General features: G+C 41.0%; 1 protein-coding gene across 6 annotated transcripts in view; it reads right to left on the bottom strand.

Annotated features, from left to right (window-relative positions):
- Positions 1-21517, bottom strand: part of ank1a (ankyrin 1, erythrocytic a) — a 128661-nt gene that overhangs the window by 35972 nt on the left and 71172 nt on the right. For 5 of the 6 annotated variants that reach the window (XM_054773285.1, XM_054773286.1, XM_054773287.1 and 2 more), the window contains 25 exons: positions 18678-18779; positions 16702-16800; positions 15982-16080; positions 15630-15728; positions 15262-15447; positions 14591-14689; positions 14408-14506; positions 14235-14333; positions 13839-14036; positions 13496-13594; positions 13321-13419; positions 12783-12881; positions 12459-12656; positions 12256-12354; positions 11180-11278; positions 10883-11080; positions 10699-10797; positions 10295-10393; positions 4784-4882; positions 4629-4721; positions 4455-4527; positions 4315-4335; positions 930-1050; positions 709-787; positions 7-122 (listed from right to left, as the gene is read on the bottom strand). In XM_054773285.1, the coding sequence (XP_054629260.1) occupies positions 7-122; positions 709-787; positions 930-1050; positions 4315-4335; positions 4455-4527; positions 4629-4721; positions 4784-4882; positions 10295-10393; positions 10699-10797; positions 10883-11080; positions 11180-11278; positions 12256-12354; positions 12459-12656; positions 12783-12881; positions 13321-13419; positions 13496-13594; positions 13839-14036; positions 14235-14333; positions 14408-14506; positions 14591-14689; positions 15262-15447; positions 15630-15728; positions 15982-16080; positions 16702-16800; positions 18678-18779 (2771 nt within the window). The remainder of the gene's footprint in view (positions 1-6; positions 123-708; positions 788-929; positions 1051-4314; positions 4336-4454; positions 4528-4628; positions 4722-4783; positions 4883-10294; positions 10394-10698; positions 10798-10882; positions 11081-11179; positions 11279-12255; positions 12355-12458; positions 12657-12782; positions 12882-13320; positions 13420-13495; positions 13595-13838; positions 14037-14234; positions 14334-14407; positions 14507-14590; positions 14690-15261; positions 15448-15629; positions 15729-15981; positions 16081-16701; positions 16801-18677; positions 18780-21517) is intronic. The other variant, XM_054773291.1, reaches the window with a different exon arrangement.

The following is a 21517-nucleotide window of genomic DNA, read 5'->3' as shown; positions in this document are numbered from 1 at the left end:
GCTCACCCTGTATGTATGGGACTGGCGACTGGGCTGACATTGTCTGACGTCTCAGTCGCTGGGCTGCTGGGAATGAGCGAGTCTTCATCATACTCTTTTGGCAGTGGAAGTGGAGTGTGTTGCTGAAAAACGACATCAAACTAACAATGATGAAAACTACAATAAAGCAACAATATGTTTTACATGAATTGTATCCAGTGATGCTTCTAGCTTCAATGACGCCGTGTGCAAAACCCACCTTCGGAGTGGTATTCGGTTGACAATAATAAGTTAGATTATTACAGTATATATGGACTGCACGGTGGCCTAGTGGTTAGCATGTTGGCCACACAGTAATGACATTGGGAAGATCAGGGTTTGAATCTCGATTTGGCATCTCTGTGTGGAGTTTGCATGTTCCCCCCGTGTGTGGGTTGTGTAACAATATGCAGTTTAGGTTAATTGGAGACTCTAAATTGCCCAAAGGTATGAATGTGAGTGAATGCTTCGTGAGTGTTTGTCTATATGTGCTCTGCGATTGGCTGGTGACCAGTCCAGGGCGTACCCCGCCTCTCACCCAAAGTCAGCTGGGATAGGCTCTAGCAACCCACGTGAGGACAAGCAGCATAGAAAATGGATGGATGGATGGACGTTAAGAAAAAATAATTATGTGTGAGTGTGTGAAACGCAATCTGAGGGTGTTTGTCTTAATCACGCTCCGTATTGTACCTGATCTATCTCGCGCTCTTTCAGGTTCACAGTCTCGGGAGAAACACGTGGAATCCTGGGAATGGCTGGTGAGTAATTTCTGTTGAATGAGAGTGGAAAACGCAAGTCAGATTAAGAACATTTTCGCTGGCGCTCCCCCATGGTGTTCACTAAATGGACATCTAGGATGAGTCCCCTGCTATCCAGTTCCTCTCCTGTGCTTCCCAGCCCAGCCCCCTTACGCTGTGCCCAGCCCTCTCTCGTACTCCAGTGATTTCTTGGGGGAGAGGAAATCGTCATCATGGTCTTTCATGTCATCCATCTTCATGTACCTGGCCCCTTCTGTCCCCAGGAGCTCCTCTCCTTCAGAGAACAACATGCCAAAGAGAGCGAACAGACCGAGGTCAGGTTGGTCAAACAGCAAAAAAAGGGAAAGAGAGAGAAAGGACAAGGTGTTAATTAGCTGTTAAAAGGGTTAGACATCGTGGAAACCAGGCGAGATGAAGTATGGATGGTGTGGATCTGCACAGTCTACTTGTTACAGCATCAAAACAAACATCAAAAATACAATTGTAGACGACTACACACAACGATGATCAGGCACATTATGACAGGGGTGTCCAAACTTTTTCCACCGAGGGCCACATAATGAAAAGGGAAAGGATGCAAGGGCCACTTTGATATTTTGTAAACCAAAACGTATAGTTATGCTAAGAAGTTATAAATATTTAAAGAATAAACTGAATCTCAGCTTTGTGATATAAGTGAAAAAGCACATATTAGTATGATATTAGTGTGGTATTTTTTCTAATTTTTGCTGTGTTTTTAAAAATTTTCCGAATATTTCTATTTTTGCAGAATAGGAAGCCCCTACTGAGACTGCTGCTCCTACGACCCAGACCCGGATAAGAGGAAGAAAATGGATGAACGGATTTCAAGTTTCTTCTTAAATAATCTTCGTAAATTTTCGTTTGAACAGACTTTATTGACTTATCGACTTTATTTGGCTTTTTTTTTTTTTTACTTTATATCCATAATATTTTGTCCCACAATATAACTTTTTCCCCAACCTAATTTTCCAAAAATTACAACTTTATAAAAAACCCCAAAATGTTTTCTTTAATATTTTAACTTGATGCGACTAAAATGAAATTATTTTTCCTCATATTACGTAATATTCTATTAAAATGATGTCTTTTTTTCTCGTCAGAACATCACTTTTTTCTTTTAATAATTTGACTTTATTTTCATAAAATTACAGCTGTTTTTTTATGTCTGCTGTTTCTTCCTCCCCCCCAACTATTTCAACTTTGTTCTTGTAATTTTCTTCTTGTATTGACTTTTTTTCCCATTAGAGCTTTGGACTTTCTTCTCCGAAAGCGACACTGTTCCTCCTGACTACGAGATTCAACTATCTGGCGGATCCTCCTCTCCAGAACCCCTGAATAGACCTTCCCAGGGATGCTGAGGAGTGTAATCCCACGATAGTTGGAACACATCCCCCTTCTGAAAAAGGGGAACCACCACCCCGGCCTGCCAATCCAGAAGCAGTGCCCCCAATGTCCATCCAATGCTGAAGGGTCGAGTCAACCATGACACCCCCACAGCATCCAGGGCCTTTAGGAACTGCAGACAGATCTCATGCACTCCCGGGCCCCTGCCACTGAGGAGTTTATTGACCACCTTGGCAACCTCAGCCCCAGAGATAGGAAAGCCCTGTCAGCTGCCTCTGGAGTCCCATGGGCCAAAAACGCCCGATAGGGCTCCTTCAGCTTGATGGTATCCCTCACCTCTGATGTCCAACAATGGGTTCTAGGATTACCGCCACAACAGGCACCGACCACCTTACGGCCACAGCTCCGATAGCCCACTCAGACTCAATGTCCGCTGCCTCCCTCGGAACACAGTCAAAGCTCTCCCGTAGGTGGGAGTTGAAACTCCTTCTGATGGGGGAATGTCAGACATTTCCGGCAGACCCTCACACTATGTTTGGGCCTTCCAGGTAAGACTGTCATCCTCCCCCACCATCGGAGCCAACTCTCCACCAACCACGTGGTGATCGGTTGACAGCTCTGCCCCTCTCTTCACCCAAGTGTCCAAACCATACGGCCGCAAGTGTGATGACAAGACCATAACGTCAGTCATCGAACTGTGGCCCACGGTGTCCTGGTGCCAAGTGCACATGTGGGCATCCTTATGCTTGAACATGGTGTTTGTTATGGACAATCTGTGACGAGCACAGAAGTCCAATAACAAAACACCGCTCGGGTTCAGATCATGGGGGCCGTTCCTCCCAATCATGCCTCTCCAGGTCGCACTGTCGCTGCCAAACTGAGCGTTGAAGTCCCCCAGCAGAACAAAAGAATCCCCTTTCCGCCTTTTCTCTCTTAATATGTTTACTTTATTTGTGACAAAATACAGCGAATGTTTTCATTTTTTTTAAGCTTTCTTGTTAAATTCTATTTTTAGAATATGCCGCGGGCCAATAAAAAAACAGCCGCAGGCCATAAATGGCCGCCGGACGGCATTTTGGACACCCCTATATTATGACAACAGAAAGTAAGACTGACAAATCTTATGTAAGTAGAGTTAGGGAATTTGATAGTACAAAGTTTAGTGTATTTGTGAACATGTCAACAATTGATGCTAGTTTTTATTCTGTGAGTGCAGGGTCACCTAGTTTATAAGAGTTCTTCCATCATACGAGTCTGTCTTGTAAAATAGATTTGGTGCTACCTGTTTGCCCTTGCTCATAAACACAATGTAGTCATAACGAAGCATAATGAAGCACGAGGGTTTTGCCAACTTTGTTGCTATATTTAGTGACTAATCAGACCCCTCTGGATACTCTTTTTCAAAAAAGCAACTAGCGCCAAATCTACTGAAGAGTCTTTTGCCGACTGAAAGCACCCCAATGTAAAAAGCACTCACAGGCAGCTCAGTTGTGTTTGTGACATTAAAAAAACAACAAAAAAGCGGCAGAAGGAAGTTCATTTATAGTTCTGACATATTTGTTTTGCTTTTTAATGTTTTTTACTCACTTTTTACAAGTGCGACAAGGCCACGCAAATTTAATGATTACATCATCATTGTAACCCCCTCCCCAACCCACCACTGCCACAAATACATTGCCGTCCGGTGGGAAATACTGTATTTGTTATCACATATGATATATATTTAAATAAGCTATGTAGATAATCGCTACTATATACTGTATTTACAGCAACAATGGCATTGTGGAGTAATAAAATATTTGAACACTGACTATTGTATTGCTATTGCTACAAATGAATCCAAACAAGCTGAGTGGAGTTGCAGTCAGGTTGTAATATTCTGTGTCATTACAGGGTAATCACGCTAAACACAAGCTGTCAATGATGGACAATGAAATAACGGTGCACAACATAACTCCATGTGAATGTTTTCACTCATAATGTTCCCCAAATAGTGAATGAGTGTTATTACAGGTTACAGACATGCCAGTTAGAAGGCAAAGTTACTATCACATTGAGCACCAACACAGACACACGCAGCAAAGACGATGAAGAGGGTGAGCTTGAAATGAGGACTCATATTTGTTATACCAACCTTCCAATGGCACACATAGAGATAGAAAGACATTCATACCTAATGTTAGCTGTGCAAGGCCTACAAAAGGTGCAGAAGGTAAAAAAAAAAAAAAAGCAATGAATAAAAAGGTACGACCATTTCAAAACAGCATATGTTGAGCCATGTTGGTATTATTTAGTAACACTTTGGCATTGTACCTTCATCCTCCGACACATCCAGTATCTCATCCACTGTTTCTGGGAAACTCATGCGGTGTTTCTCTGTAGTGGTCTGCGGGTTCAAAATAAAAAAAAATCAAGTGCTCTATTAGTAATGACTAATTTGTTTATGATTTTAATATCCATGTTGCTAACGATTTCCAAACTTCTCACCATGGAAACTGTCTCTTCTGTCACAAGCTTCAGAACATCAATCACAGAGATGTACCCTAGCCTCTTGGCAATGGCAAGCGCTGATGTACCGTTCTAATGGAACAAGAAGCACGATGAAGGTGCATGTAGGAAGGTGAAGGTGTTGTCATGCTCACCGTAGTGGTCTCGTTAGGCTGAGCTCCATGCTTCAGCAGCAGTGTTACAATGTCTGTGTGCCCCTGCTGGGCGGCCTGGTGCAATGGAGTGTAACCAAGCTAGACAAGATAAAAGAGAGTCAAACTTTATTTCTTGCTTCTTTAATGCACATATGACAGCTGAGTGGCATCTATTTAACAATATTTTGGAATGCTGTATTACATTACATTCTGTTCTTCATGCATTGCATCTATAAATGCTTGTAAGTTGAGCTCCTAGACAAGGGACAACATGTCACTGAAACCTTATTGAAATTAATTGACTGTATACTAAGGCTGAATACCAATTCTATCCCTTAGTCCTTCTCCTTTGTCTTACCCCATTCCCTGCCCCTTAAAACCAAGGGATGAAGCCATGAAGAAATGGGACACCACTTGATTGTCATTACACCATCACCTTCACCGCTTTCTGGCTGTGACATAGTCAGATGAGATAATTAAATTGTTCATAATAAAGCTTTCCTACCATAAAGTAAGGTGCATACATTTCTACATTATTTCAAATATAGCCTACCTTAGAACACCTTTTTTTTTTTAAATAAAAGGCACACATTTTTACAAACTGTGACATTTATTGCAAAACAACAAACAACTCTAATAAATAACAGCTTACAACCAACAATGTAATAACCTTTATAAAAATAGGAACTTGATCAAATATACATATAAAATACAAATAATAATATAATAAACTTTATATACTGCTCAAAAAAATTTTAGGAACACTTTGAAAACACATCAGATCTAAACTGGGGGAAAATGATCATGAATATCTTTCCTGATAATAAGTGGGTGATGTATGAGTAACAAAATAATGCCACATAATTTGATAGAAATGAAAATGATCACCTTATAGAGGGGGGAAATCAAAGACACCCCAAAAATGAAAGTGAAATGAAATGAAAATTATGCAGCACACTGGTCCATTTTGCCAAAATGTCATTGGAGCAACTCAAAATTATTCTCAGTAGTTTGTGTGGCCCCCACATGCTTGTACGTATGCCTGACAACGTCGGGGCATGCTCCTAATGACACTACGGATGGTGTCCTGGGGGATCTCCTCCCAGATCTGGACCAGGGCATCAATGAGCTCCTGGACAGTCTGAGGAGCAACCTGGTGGCACCGGATGGACCTAAACATAATGTCCCAGAGGTGTTCTATTGGGTTTAGGTCAGGTGAACGTGGGGGCCAATCAATGGTATCAATTCCTTCATCCTCCAGGAACTACCTGCATACACTAGCCACATGAGGTCGGGCATTGTCGTGGACCAGGGGGAACCCAGGTCCCACTGCACCAGCGTAGGTTCTGACAATGGGTCCAAGGATTTCATCCCGATACCTAATAGCAGTCAGGGTGCCGTTATCTAACCTGTAGAGGTCTGTGCATCCTTCCAGGGATATGCCTCCCCAGACCATCACTGACCCACCACCAAACCAGTCATGCTGAATGATGTTGCAGGCAGCATAACGTTCTCCACGACGTCTCCAGACCCTTTCACGTTTGTCGCATGTGCTCAGGTGGAACTTGCTTTCATCAGTGAAGAGCACAGGGCACCACTGGTGTAGTTGCCAATTCTGGCGGTCTATGGCAAATGCCAATGGAGCTCTACGGTGCTGGGCAGTGAGCACAGGGCCCACTGCAGGACGTCGGGCCCTCATGGAGCCTGTTTCTGATTGTTTGGTCAGAAACATTCACACCAGTGGCCTGCTGGAGGTCATTTTGTAGGGCTCTGGCAGTGCTCATCCTGTTCCTCCTTGCACAAAGGAGCAGATACCGATCCTGTTGAGGATTGAAAGACCTTCTACGGCCCTGTCCAGCTCTCCTGGAGTAACTACCTGTCTCCTGGAATCTCCTCCATGCGTCCAGGTACCGCAGTGATGCCCTGGTCCAGATCTGGGAGGAGATCCCCCAGGACACCATCCGTAGTGTCATTAGGAGCATGCCCTGACGTTGCCAGGCATGCATACAAGCACGTGGGGGCCACACAAACTACTGAGAATCATTTTGAGTTGCTACAATGACATTTTGGCAAAATGAACCAGTCTGCTGCATAATTTTTTCACTTTCATTTTTGGGGTGTCTTTGATTTCCCCCCTCTATAGGGTGATCATTTTCATTTCTATCAAATTATGTGGCATCATTTTGTTACTTATACATCACTCACTTATTATCAGGAAAAATATTCAAGATCATTTTTCCCCCAGTTTAGATCTGATGTGTTTTCGAAGTGTTCCTCTAATTTTTTTGAGCAGTGTATATCTTTTTAAATATAAACCTTATCAACCTTTATTTCAAGGTTTAAAAACCTCCCTGCTTTGGCCTCGCTCTCCTCCTGTCATTGGTATTCTCTGTCAGATTCTTTTGTAAGAAAGTCCAGAATGGCAATTTGTTGCATTTTACTTTTCCATACTGGGATTGCAGCTTTTGAATGGTCCTGGAGTGCTGTGTGGTTTGGCCGAGTTCTGATTTCAGTTGGCTCGGCATCTCCTGCAGGAATGACACATACGTATGATTGATGTGGTGCAACTATTAAGTCATTGGAAATACAGCAACAGTAATAGTAGTTTAGTAATAGTGTGCTGAAAACAAATATAGAGTGATAATAAAAAAATAGATGGGTCAAAGTTAGATTCCAAAAGTTGAATAAACTTTGACAATGTGGTGTGCTGTCCACATATGGCCATGTTGTTTACATCTTTTATTTAGTTCACTTCCTGACCATCGATAATGTATGCTGAATACTATAAGCATATCTCACCTCGAGAATTGTTGGTGGAGTAGGGTGGCTATAATTCACAGCAAACAGACTTCACTACGATGTGATGCGTTACATGAGTGATTAGATAGCTAATATCAAATGTCAACGTCAGCGTACACTTCAGTAATGTAGATTCCCCTCCCGAGCGATGTAGCTTGCGAGCAATACAACATACAACTTACAATTAACAGGCTAATGTGGTCGCTATCTAATCATTGTCTAATCATTCATGAAATGCAGTAGATTGCAATGAAGTTAGATATCGGTGTTAGCCGGCTAGTTATAACTAGAGAAAACCAACAATTCAAAACATGGGAAATATTTACGTGGAGTAGCAAATGATTGAACATCTAATAAAACATCAGGGATGGTACTGTGAAAATCAATAATCATGCTTAATTACATACCTTTATATACTTCTTTCGGTGTGTATCGGTGTGGTATCCGAGTAGACTCCTCCTGCCCCTACGTTTCAAGTATAGTCCCTGATCACGCTTGGTTTCTAGGGCTGTACACCCCTTAATACTTACCCCTTACCCTTGATTTAAGGAGAATTGGGACACCACTTGATTCTTGTGAACGCGCAAAACCTAGAGGTAAGGGCTAAGATAAGAGGGATGGGGTAGAATTGGGATTTCGCCCTAAGTGGTAACCCAATCTACACCCATTATTTTTTATATATGACACGTTCTACGAATCTGCTGACTAAAAACCCGATGAGAGGGTCAAATAGTGGCAAATAAAACCTTGCACTCACCAAAATACATGTATATGTCAGTGATAACAATCATGTGATGATTTGGACACCACATGATTTTAGATATCAATACATAATTCACTTAACGTTAACTCTAGCCTAGCTTCTTACTTGGCAGCTGGTGTGCGCTAGAAACAGAACAGAAGGCTTTCCAGGTGCTTACCACGCTGATTAACGGGAGTGGCGGCGAAAACAAAAATAAACGATTTTTAATGGATAACCAAAGTTCCCGTATTATATCAATATCTGTGCAGCACAAGGATGTCCAAAGTACGACCCTCAGGCCAAATGCGGCCCGCAATCCATTTTTACCTGGCCTGTGTCAAAGTCTAAAAATATAATTGATAATGGCTTGCGTATAATATGTACTTAACTGTTTTGCACTTCTTAGTTTAAACACTAGGTGGAGCTACTGTCTTGAACAAGGCTGTATGAAAGCTGTCACAGAATAGAAATGGCGGAACCAGAGTGGCACAGGAGTGCAAGCGAGTTCTATGTGTATGGTAGAAATATAATTAAACTCTGTAAAATGGGGAAAATAGAGCTAAAGGTCACTATGTAAAGAGAAAAAGGTTGAATGTTGACCCTGTTAACAAGTAACACAGATCTTTGTCTTGCATTATGCTGTACATTTGTACGTTGAACCTTTTTATAGAATACAATATATTTAACAAAAAAAACATACTAATAGCAAAGTGGCCCCCATATCCTTTGGCTTTTCCGTATGCAGTCCTCGTTTTTTTTTTGTTTTTTTTTAAATTTTTTAACCAATCTTTTTAACCCATCCAGGATTAAATCATCAATCAAGAAAAGAGCAAACATTTTATCATTATTATACCTCAATAATAGAACAGTTACAACAATGGAATTTTCATTTCATTTACTCCTAACAATTTAAAAAATATTCAGAATTTTCAAGAAATAGGATTCCTTATTTATAAATCGAATATTTTCATATTGAGAGCATAAAAAAACCTGTTTACCATCTTCTAAATACAGTTTTTAACATTATTAGAGCCCTCTAGACATGAAATAACACCCCTATGGTCAACATTACACTCATATTACCCAATATACTGTAGTAGACATAATAAGAGTAAATACAGCATTTAAGACATAAATAAGACTTGTACTCGTGTGTGTTACTATAATTGTGTTCCCTAGGGGAGCTGAATGAAAGGCGGACAGAAAGTGACGTCTGGGGTTCAGGTTGAGTTTGAGCTTGTTGTGGGTTACGGCTGCAACAGTAGCTCGTGTTTTTATTAGGGATTATTGTGCCTGTTGTGAAATATTTCAAACCTGCAATAAAAGCCTGTTGTTCTGGCGATCAAGTCTGGCGCTTGTGTGTTTCGCCAAACATTACAGTAGCATTACTGACACCTAGAGACCAGTGCAGAATACTACATATCATCAGTGCATCCTTTGAATGGCTTATACAGTATTTGTATTTTAGCCATTTTTATGCTTGGAAATGCTTAATTTAGGCAAAACAGACGTAACATTTGCTTAAATATTCATGAGTGAAGCTGCAAAATTTGAAGCTCGAAGTGGCGAGGGACAACTGTACATAGAATAGAAGAGCCTTGTAAAGATCTCTGCAGGTTTGGGAACGTGTCATACACATTTATGCGGAAAAATGGCTTTTAGGCACTGACATGTTCAAACATGAGTTAGTTAATAACTTTCATTCATTTTCTATGCCGATTAATCATCACTACGGTCACGGGGGTATGCTGGAGCCTAACTCAGCCAACTTTGGGCGAGAGGCGAGGTACACCATGGACTTGTCTCCAGCCAATCCCAGGCCACATATAAACAAACAACCATTCATGCTCACATTCATAATGGACAATTTAGAGTTAGTTAGTTAATAACAATGTGTTATAATTGGTGCTGCAGCAAAACTCTGTCACTCTAAAATTGTTGCAGACTCACAACCAGAAGGAGGCGCTCACCCGTGTTTTACTGTTGACATTGGCTTGTTGCTGCAGCAGGAACTTAACCATTTTGATGTTGCCATAGTGACACGCAACATGAAGAGGGGTGTAGCCCATCTGAGATGACATATAAAGATGGATTATTTTCAACACTAAAATAAACTCTTGCAAAAAATGACTAACCTCATGAATAATAAAATAACTGTCCACGTATACTATAATAATATCTAAAACTTGTATGGTTTTACTTGTACTTGTAATTTTTATTAGACAAATCTCCATGACTTCTTGTTTTCTAAGGCTAATTTTAACATTTGGTAATGTTTGTTTATTCTATGCCAATAAACTGCTGGAAATTAGGTTTAAAGGTTTGAAAAAGGCTTCTGATTGAAATGAAAATATTGTTTTTAAAATAAGCTCACCCGTGTGGCAGCATAGACTGATGCTCCTTGCTTGACCAATATGTCGGCAATGCCAACATGTCCCTCCTGCGCCACAAGGTGAAGCGGAGTCAGTCCACTCTGGGTGGAAAAAAAATGTAAATATACTGTATAGTTTAAATCACACATTCACACAAAGACTTGTAGTTTAAAATGGTCCTCTTGCCTTATTGCCAAGGTTGACATTAGCCTGTTTGGAAATAAGCAGCGAGACCATATCGGGCCTTCCTTCCTGCGAGGCCAGGTGGAGAGGTGTGACTCCCTGTAGAGATTCAGCATTGGCTGAAGCTCCATATTGCAACAGGCTGTTAGCCACCTCCATCTGATTCTGCTTGGATGCAATATGGAGGGCGGTGTAGCCATTCTAAAAAAATAATAATAACAAAAACTCGTGATTACAAATGAATTGTATTGTATGAATTGCATGTATTTGCATGTATGTATTTTATTTTATTTTATTTACCCTGGCTGCACTGTGTGGTGACCCTCCTTTGCTGACAAGCAGGTTGACAACATCTAGGTTGTTGTGATGCACGGCCACATGCAGTGGAGTCAGACCGTTCTGCAACAGACACATACAATACAGTCAATCAAATCTTATTTTTCAAATGCCCCAGTTTTTGTATGATTCAGTTTTTTGTTAGAAATGTTCACCTAAATTCCTCGGTTCTCGCATACACTATCTCAGATATCGTACAATATTGCACGTAACAAACTGTTGTATTGTACCCTTTGGTACGTTGAATTTTATGTTATTATTACAGATGGGGATGGACTACTCACAGCATTGCTTGTTTATTCAGCCGTCTTGGCTCACCCAACACCAACTCTCGCGATACTTAGTTTACACGATATTTACACTTCACGGTGAGAATTTCACCGCTTGACACTATCACGTTTTTCAAAAATATATTAATTAATAAATCATGCTGTTTTGTGGTTGAATACGGCCTATTTTTAGTCAAAAATATGCATATTGGAGCACATGTTACGTATGTTTTGCCTAAATTAAGCATTTTCAATCATAAAAGTGGCGAAATAAACTAAAATACAAATACACCTCGCTGGGGAGGTGTTCATGGCATGTCCGACCCATAAGAAGCCTCGGGGGAGACCCAAGACATGTTGGAGAGTCTACGTCTCTCATGGCCTGGGAACGCCTTGGGGTCCGCCGGGAGGAGCTGGACAAAGTAGCGAAGTAGACGGAAGTCTGCTTAGGCTGCGTTCTGCTCCCTGCTTAGGTTGCTGCCCCCGCGACCTGACCTCGGATATGTGTAAAAAGAAGGATGGACATTGTTTCCTGTATGTAAAACTATAATTATTTGCTATAAAATTTATTTTTGTGACTATTTTGGGTGTCTGGAATGGATTAACTGGATTAACATCATTTTCTATGGGAAAAATTTGCTCAGTTTTCATAAATTTCAGTTTTCGCCTGACCTTTTGGAACAAATAAATGAAAACCGAGGTACCACTATATTTAAAAAGTCTGAAATAATGGCTATGTAAAGCATCACCATTTTTTCAAGTGTCTCTTACCTTTCCAGCAGCATTTGGGTTAGCTCCTCTTTCCAACAACAGCTCAGCAACATCTACCTTGCCATACTTGGAAGCCACGTGAAGAGGAGTGAAGCCTTTCTGCAAAAGCACCACCAAGAAAATCAACAAGTCATGAATTTAAGTTTGACAGTCTGAAAAAACTAAACATGTACATTATTGTAGATCAAATAGCTGTGCTGTACCTTAGTCATCTTAGTTTGCTGTGCTTCCATGTCCAGCAGAATGCGTACTGTTTGCACATGACCCTCCCGGGCAGCAATATGAAGCGGTGTGTGTCCTGCTGTTGTTGTGGAGTTTGGTTTGGCTTTGTGTTCCAATAGCAGCTTTACAAGCTCTTTGTGGCCCATTCGTGCAGCACAATGCAGGGGTGTTTGGTCATCCTTGAAAGGGTGGTGAGTGATGATATTAATAAATGTGAACAACGACACAGTTGAGTAAAATCCACTCGTAATGTTTAAGTTTAATTGTTATGCTTAATCTCATGAACGTGTTGACAGAGTAGCTACCTTGGCCTTGGCATCTACCGGTGCTGCGTTCTGTAGTAAAAACTCTGCCACTTCAAAGTGCCCTGCTCGAGACGCCATATGGAGAGGGGTTTCCACTTTCTGCTCACAAAAAAGCAAAAATACACATGCAGATGAAATCCACACTCATAAATCATCACTCTATTACTTCTATATCTACAGTCATGGAAAAAATGATTAGACCACCCTTGTTTCTTCAGTTTATTGATCCATTTTAATACCTGGTACAACTAAAGGTACATTTATATATAATATAGCTCATAAGAGTTTAATTTAAGAGCTGATATCTACCAATTTCCATGGTTTTCTTGGTAATAACCAAATCACTTAAGTTCTTAAATGAATAGCTATAGCATTGTACTGCCAAAACATTTAACTCTTATGAGCTATTTTTGTTGTCATTGTTATATCAAAGGTACAAAGGTACCTTTAGTTCTATCAGGCATTAAAATGAACAAAAAACTGAAAAAAACAAGGGTGGTCTAATAATTTTTTTCCATGTCTGTAGAGTATAACTCACCACATTGGAAGCACTTGGTGAAGCTCCTTTTTGCAGCAGGATCTTCACAATGTTGAGGTGACCCATGAAAGATGCCACATGCAAAGGTGTTAAGCCAGACTGTTCAAAAAGAGAAGAGACTTAGAAAGACACAGTTGTTGGATGTGAAATAATGTTGTTTTAATTTATTTCTCACCTCAGTCACCGCCTCTAATGATGCTGAATGTTTGAGAAGAAGATCCATCACACGCATGTGGTTCTTTTTACAAGCAATATGCAAAGGAGTAAAGCCGTTCTAAAGAGAGGGAAGATGATTTATCTTTACTACAAGGTCAAATTTAGGCCTTATTACATTTATACAGTCATGGGGCACTTCATTAGGTACACTAGCACTATCTAATGATCCAAAGTTTCTTTACAAAGACAGTAATTCTGTTTTTACTGGCATTTTTACAGAGGTATTAATTGATCAATATTTGTCATTATCGTTTTGTCATTATCGTTTTGTCAGTATTTGTGCAATGGTGATGATCACTGACCAGTGCCCGAGAGTTGGGTTTGGCCCCCTTGTCCAGCAGAACCTTAGCCATTCTGTGGTGTCCACAGTGTGCAGCCACATGCAGAGGTGTCAGGTGATCCAGCGTGATGTCATCGATGTCTGCATTGTACTGTAGTAGTTGCTTGACACAGTCCAAGTGGTCCCCCTGTGCTGCCATATGGATTGGAGACAGGCCATTCTGCAAAACAGAGTTGTTGACTTTCACATCCTTGGCAAGGCAGCACAAACATAATCTTGTCTGCCAGACAAGCAGCAATAATTCAAAGTTGGATTTGGCAGGACTTTCACAAAGATGCTTTACTATATCATTATGCTTTCAAAACAAGTTAGCTGCAATGAAAGACCAATGACAAAGTTGGAAACAAAACTGGATCACCTTGGTCTTTGCCTGAATGGGGGCTCCATTGTCAAGAAGAATCTCTATGATCCTGACATGACCATTTCTGGCTGCACAGTGCAGAGGAGTGAGCTCATCCTGGGAAGAGACAGAATCTATTAGTGGTAGTGGCAAACATGGAGGAAATCAAAGACTGTTCTAAGGTGCAACACCTTGGTCTTGGCATCTATTTGTGCTCCTCGATCCAGGAGGAGTCGGACCATGATCACATTTCCTCGCCTGGATGCAATGTGAAGGGGTGTGATGCCGTTCTGTATTGATATACAGAACATACGCACTTAGAGATACACAATAAAAAAGTAAAAACATACATAACAAATATAGAAATTACATGCCTTTGGGGTAAAATTGACATTAGCTCCTCTGTTGAGAAGAAGTTGAGCCACATTCAAGTTTTCATAGTGTGCAGCAATGTGGAGGGGTGTGAATCCAGTCTGGAGAGACACACCATAGTTACATAACTGTCATTCATTAAGTCCGGGTGTCCAAACTTTTCCCAGCAAAGGCCGCAGACTGTAAAATCAAAGAATATGGGGGCCACTTTGATATTTTATATTTTGTAAACCAACCCATGTAGAGATACAAACAAGTTCTATATATTGAAAGAAAAAACAGCCTGCATCTCAGCTGTGTGTTATACTGTAGGTGACAAAGTGTATTTTTACATTTTCTATTGTGGAAATTATTGTGAAAATTAAATGTTTTCCTCATAGCATTACCTTATGCTCATCATAATGTAACAATTTTTATATTAATATTATGACTTTATTCTAATATTTCTACTTCATTCTCATAAAATTACTGCTCTTTTTCCATTTTTGTTGTTGTTTTTGTTAGTTTTCTTGCTTAATTATATTTTTTAAATGTGCAGAGGTCCAATAAAAAAAAAAAATCATCCACGGCCACAAATGACCCCGGGCCACATTTTGGACACCCTTGCATTAAATGGATTATTTTAATACAGCCACCATGCCAAGCAGCCCAATGCACTCACATGCACACATACCTTGCTGAGCACATCAGGGTTTGGGTCATTCTGCAGAAGTACTGCAGCTGTGCGTGTATCGTCATTGCGCGCTGCAATGTGCAGCGCAGGGAGGCGGACCTTTCCCTTGGTGCCATAGTTGATGAGCAGGGCAACAATATTTTCATGGCCTTGCTGCAGAGCCACAGCCAGAGGAGTAAATCCATCCTGTAGCAGAAAGAAGACACTTTCAAAGGCAGGTTGATTACGGAGAGACAATATAGAGAGGTTTCAGTGGGAAAAGCTGATGAGAACACGGCATAATGGAGTGACAGCAAGTCAGGATCAGCAGGATAGGATTGAGGAATTTGTTGGATTACTAAGTGCAAACGTCTCTTATTCTTTGGTACCTCAGTTGGAACGCTCTGATTAGCCCCGTTCTCCAGAAGAAACTTCACAACCTCTAGATGGTTTTCTTGTGCAGCCATGTAGAGTGGAGTGAAACCCTTCTGTCTCAGAAATATGCACAACAGACACACACATACACACACAGCAGAGAAGCCACAAGCAACCAAAGCAACATCAAAATAGAAAGTTACAAAAACACACACAAGGATGCACACCAATACAGAGAAATAAAGGAGCAAAGGCAAATGTGAACAGACATAATTGCTGTAGTCAGTACAATGGTTTCACAGTAGGTGCCTGATTGAAAAGCTGACAGATCATAGTTGAGAGAGACAACACAGCATGGAGCCTCACCTGGGACTGAGCGTTGACGTTGGCCCCGTAGTTAACCAGCTCTGTGACCACTTGCTCCTGCCCTGCCAAGGCCGCAATGTGCAGGGCCGTGTTTCCTTTCTGGGTAAACACACACAGACACAATACATAGGAACAAGAGTACATATCTACAGTGATACAAGGTATTCAGCATGCTTGAACAGTCTGTTCATTCTGTATGTAGACATTATATACTGGAGGTGTTGATCATGTTTCCACATGTAACATATGGTACCCTGCTATAGCAGCTGAACAAGTTTCACTTCGATATGAAAGGCAATTTATACATTTTCCTGACATTAGCATTATCTAAAGACGACCGGCCTTTAATAGGAAAGCAGTAATTGGGGAGAGGCTATTAAATCGTGAAAACTCATTATGTATAACAACTGAATATGTCAACTTTAATAATGACGTAGAGTGCATGAGAAAGTTGAAAGGAAATGCAGCTTTCCTTGACCACTCAGTCCTTTGTTAACGGGTACCTGTATATTTCACAACACAGCAGCAACCAATGTTATAATGCCGTTAAGGCTGAGTAGCCAGACTAACATTTTAAAGTGCATGCAGAGGTAGCTAAAGTCTACCTCTGCTTTCATTCTTATATGAAAATACCACATATATAAGTGTCACAATAGCCAAAGTCAGATGTATCTACAAACGTTGCTCTTCTAAATCTTACTTTGCTGTTGGGTGTGTTACCTTTGTAGTGGTCTCCAGTACAATTCCGTTGTGAAGTAACTCCAGCACCATTTTGACATGGCCTTCTTTCGAGGCCAGATGCAACCCATTGAGCCCATTCTGCGGGAAAAATAATTTTATTGTTAAGGGTTTGTTCATCAAAAAGCAATAATGAGCTGAAGTGTTTACACAGACACATGGAGTATAGCCCATGCCACACTCAAAGTTGAAGCACTCGCAAACCAGAGCAGGCCAATACTTGCACTGGACACCACAGTGATAATTAGGGGAAAAACTAAGTCTACACAGGGCTAAAAAATGAGAATGCAAACAGTTTCATTTGATTAATGATAATGAGAGGGGAAGAAGCGGACGGTGTAAAGGAGGAGGAGTAATAGGACTGGAGCGGGATGGCAGGCCGCAGGTCTCGTGGCTGGGAAGAATACAAGCCGTGTGGGATAGGTCTGACCTCACACAGCCTTCCTTCAGCCGCACAGGACATGTGAGGTTGGACCTTTCCCACACCACTGATATTATTCCTCTGAGTGGAGAGACCACAGCACACCATCTCTTGACTGCAAACACAGGAGTGTGACAAAGGAGGGGGAAAAAAGCAATGAAAGCAAAAACAAATAAATAAACAAATAAAAACAGCATAATAAAAATGAGGGCGAGTGCTGTTGAGTTGAGACACATAACATAACAAGAGCGGAGCAGGAGTGAAGCATAGTGCTGGTGAGGGAGCTGTTTTAGTGATGCCACAGCTGGTCAGAGCCCCATTGGACCAAAACATCACACTCCACAAACATCATTCAAGCAAGCAGAATGGCGTATATTAAGTCACAATCAGCAGTTATTGCCAATTAGCATCATTATGATATTTGAAATGAATCCAGTATCCACTTATCACCAAATAAATTGGCTCCATCCAGTACAAAACATAGTTGGAACAGAATTAACTCGAACACATTTAACAACAAAAAGCGAGTACCGTAATTTCAAATTTCAGACTAGAAATGCATGGTTGTTGATGACCACAATGTATTCCACCAGGCAACCTCCAATATTTTACCTATAAAGGTAAACCTATAAAGGTTGCTTTACCTGTTAAGGTAAAGCAACAATTTCCATTGACTGATTTGCTTTCATCTTGCATATACAAACTGGTCACAACAAGACCAACTGTGCAATCCACTGAGATCCAAAAGAAAGAAAAAAAAGAAGTTCCATCTTCACAAAAATAGTATTACTGCTGTAGAACTCACTATGCCAAACTGTGGCTAACATTTAAATAATACAATTATAAATAAAATGAATAAAATTTAAATATCTCTTGAATTATGTTTTATTAAATTATTATAATTATTAAAATTGAACTGTCTACAGAGACTCTAAGCATAGCAAGTTTTGGATTAAAAAAGTTTGCTTGTTAGATCCCTATTAAATTGGGTGTCTCTACCCATCACAGTGGATAAATGAGCCATCGTTATTATGAAGTCAAATTGTTAAGAGGAGTCTGTTTTGAGCCTTGAGTAAAAGTATTAGAATTATTACAGTAAAGCAGCCATGATGTTGAGGATATAATGTCACTAAGTACTGTGCTCAAGCAAACTCAAGAGCAGCAATCTGGGGTCTATTATGAGCACGTGGAGGACACAGGGTGGAAGCGATGGGGCAAAGAAGACACCCTTTGCCCATGTATTACCTTCCCTGGTGACCCTGTAACCGTTACCTAAGAGTCTGAGTATGCATATACAGTACTGGCAAAGTCCACAAGCACACAATTATAACAGCACAGCAAATAACGCAGTCATGCACACGAACATTGAAATCCAAAATACATGGCAGTGAATGCAAAGAAGACAGATATATGCTAGGCTGCTGTATACATACATAAATACAGTTGCTACATATGAAATTATAGAAGCATAAATTTGGGAGGCTCATTTGTAGTCCAGTCCAAATCATGAAAACTGGAGCTCCTGTGGCTCGCTCACCTGATTGGCTGTATTTATATCAATGCCATTCTTAATGTGTTCCAGAGCCTTGTCCAGGTTGCCAGAACGGGCCGCTCGGAGAAAACTGTTGCCAGCATCTGCCTGCAAACGCACCGCACAAAAGGAAAGAAGGGGGGACAAGGGGTATAAGAGAAAGTAAAAGACACACAAAGAAGAGGAATAGAGAGGAAAATAGAGAGAGAAAGATACGTGGGTTACTTTATGCACTGTAACTGTGAAGATGATCCCTCAGCTTTCCACTCATTTCACTCCTCTCTTTAGCTTTTTATTTTTTTTTAGTAGTGCAGTAAAAAACATCTGTGCAAAGACAATTGTTTTGAAGGCTGTAATAAAGACATGCAGGTGACCTAAAGCCGCCATAGGTGCTACAGCACTGTGGATGGTACACCAAAGGAAGGGTGCCAGCATGTCATTGAGACCAGTTATTTGAATATTTTTTGAAGAATGCTTAATTTTGTGTTCTTAGATACTTCATCATAGTGGTTAGTACCCTGATAGATCGAAGGGTAGGTGCTCATGCGTCCCACCAGAAATCGAGCCACTCTATTCACAGAAAAGCAAGTGCAATACGGTAGTCCTGACAGTTTGATGTCTGTTTTTGAGCGTTAATTTAAAAAACACCAAGTCAAGGTTAACTGTGAAAGGCAAAATGCATTCAATACACAACATATCACGTTGTCTATTTTCATCATGCCTCTCCAAGGCAGGCGGTGGCGCTGCTCAAACATGATCACTCAAGCAGCAGAAGCGTCACAGGGAGAAACTTGACTGCGGCAAACTCTGCACCTTCACATCTCATTTGCATAATCTCCTCTCTCGCTAAGCATCCTCCTCCTCCTCTCCATCTAACGTCCATCTAAACATACAGAAAGATTCAGCAATGCAAAGCAAAGACACTGAATGCTAGAATGTGCACACCGCTGTTTTTTCCCCTAACTTCATAACAGTGACTTAAGCTGTGTCGCCTATTGTTTGCGCTTGTTGGTCCTCTTTTGACAGAGGCAGTGAGCTTGAGTAAAAAAAAAAAAAAAGGATCCACATGCTTGCAGCGGCGGCATAGCAACAAACGACACAACATAACCTCAGCATGACTCTAATGGCAAAGCACTGTGCAAAGAGAGGTCATTTAAAAAAGGCTGGCGCGATCGTAGAAGAAAAAGGAACTTGAAAAGCTGCTTCCAGCTAAAACTCTTCCTGGCTTAATTGCAGATACAATACGCTCCTTGTTCCTGACAAAATATATACCAACACTTTCTCCTATCAGCTGACTTCAGTGTAAAGCATTTAGAGTGACATAAATCGTTCTCTTTTGTGTGAGTACATTGACCCTGCTGAGCCACTTGCCTGTGTCAATCGCTCTGACAAATGTCCACTCATTCCAAACATTCATTCATTTTATATGCCATCCTTATTAGGGTTGCGGGGATATGCTGGAGCCTAGCAAAGCTGACTTTGCATGAGAGGCAGGGTACACCCTGGGCTGGTCACCAGCCAATAGCAGGGCACATATAGACAAACAACCATTCACACTCACATTCATACCTATTAACAATTTAGAGTCGTTAATTAACCTAACAGCATGTTTTTGGAATGTGGGAGGAAGCTGGAGTACCCGGAGAAAACCTACACACATACGGGCAGGACATGCAAACTCCACACAGAGATGTCCAACGCAGATTCAAACCCAGATCTTCCAGATCTCCTGACTGTGTGGCTCATTCCAAACTTGAATCACATACATATATTTTCTTCAAAACTGAAGTGCCTGTAAAAAGATTAACATTTTTTGTAACTAGACTGGTTGCCCCAGCATCTCTGGTAAGGGGCCATTTTGAGCATGCCACTGTCTCCTTCATTCTCTCCCACAGAGAGATGATAGCCTACAAGCCAAACTTGAGATCACAGCAAATACCCTTGCTAGTCTTTTAAATCTTGCTTATTGTTGCGAATACAGGACACAATATGTAACATATAGAAGACACAGTAGTTTCAAGTAAATTCCCTTTGGAGGAGGCCAGATCAAGATTTTGAATACATAAATGTTAAGCTATAAATACACTGCAGAAGACAACAGGCTGGCATTCTGTTGTGTAGAATGTTTTAAAAGTGCCATGGTGACGCCAGAAACATTCTGTCATCACTGAGGGAACAAACACAGCTGATGCAGACACACATCTACCATGGAGACACCTTGGAGACCGCCCCACTATGGAGGGCTCACACCACTGCTCACCAAAAGAGCTGAATGTGAACATGGTAACTGCAAACGCACTATTATTGAGGCAAAAATATTTCTGAGTGTCCTGTATGTGCTGCACCTCTGTGAGTGTGTATCTGCTTGCGTCAAGTAGAGACTGTGCATTTAGATAAGGATGCATGAACCCCACCCAAAGCCCTGCCTCAGAAATAAACACGCAATGAATGTCAGTATTAAAATAACATACAACACCCATTAAATGTTTTGTAACTCCTCCACTATGTTTGTTGGGACACTGGCATAGTTTAGATGAATGTGTTGCACCCTGATTATTCCCAGGGAAAGGACACGCTTCAGGCTCCGGGGCTGAGCAGGGATGAGCGAGCAAATTAATCATTCTGTTTGTTAAAAAAGAAACAACCTGCTCCCCAGTTCCACCATAAACATGTTTAGGATTGCACAGTTATGCACGATTGTGTAATGCTAATGACACTTTACTTAGACTAAGAGAATGCAAAAAATAGAAGGTAAAATTATTCTTAACAAAGATCCACCGCTCTCAGCCCCCCCCACCATCTTCTTTCTGCTCAACTGATGCTGCAGCAGACAGAATGACATCACC

Source organism: Dunckerocampus dactyliophorus, chromosome 4, assembly GCF_027744805.1.
Source record: "Dunckerocampus dactyliophorus isolate RoL2022-P2 chromosome 4, RoL_Ddac_1.1, whole genome shotgun sequence".
NCBI classification, from domain to species: Eukaryota; Metazoa; Chordata; class Actinopteri; order Syngnathiformes; family Syngnathidae; genus Dunckerocampus; species Dunckerocampus dactyliophorus.
The sequence above is the reverse complement of the archived record's forward strand: the minus strand, read 5'-3'. Positions and strand labels throughout refer to the sequence as shown.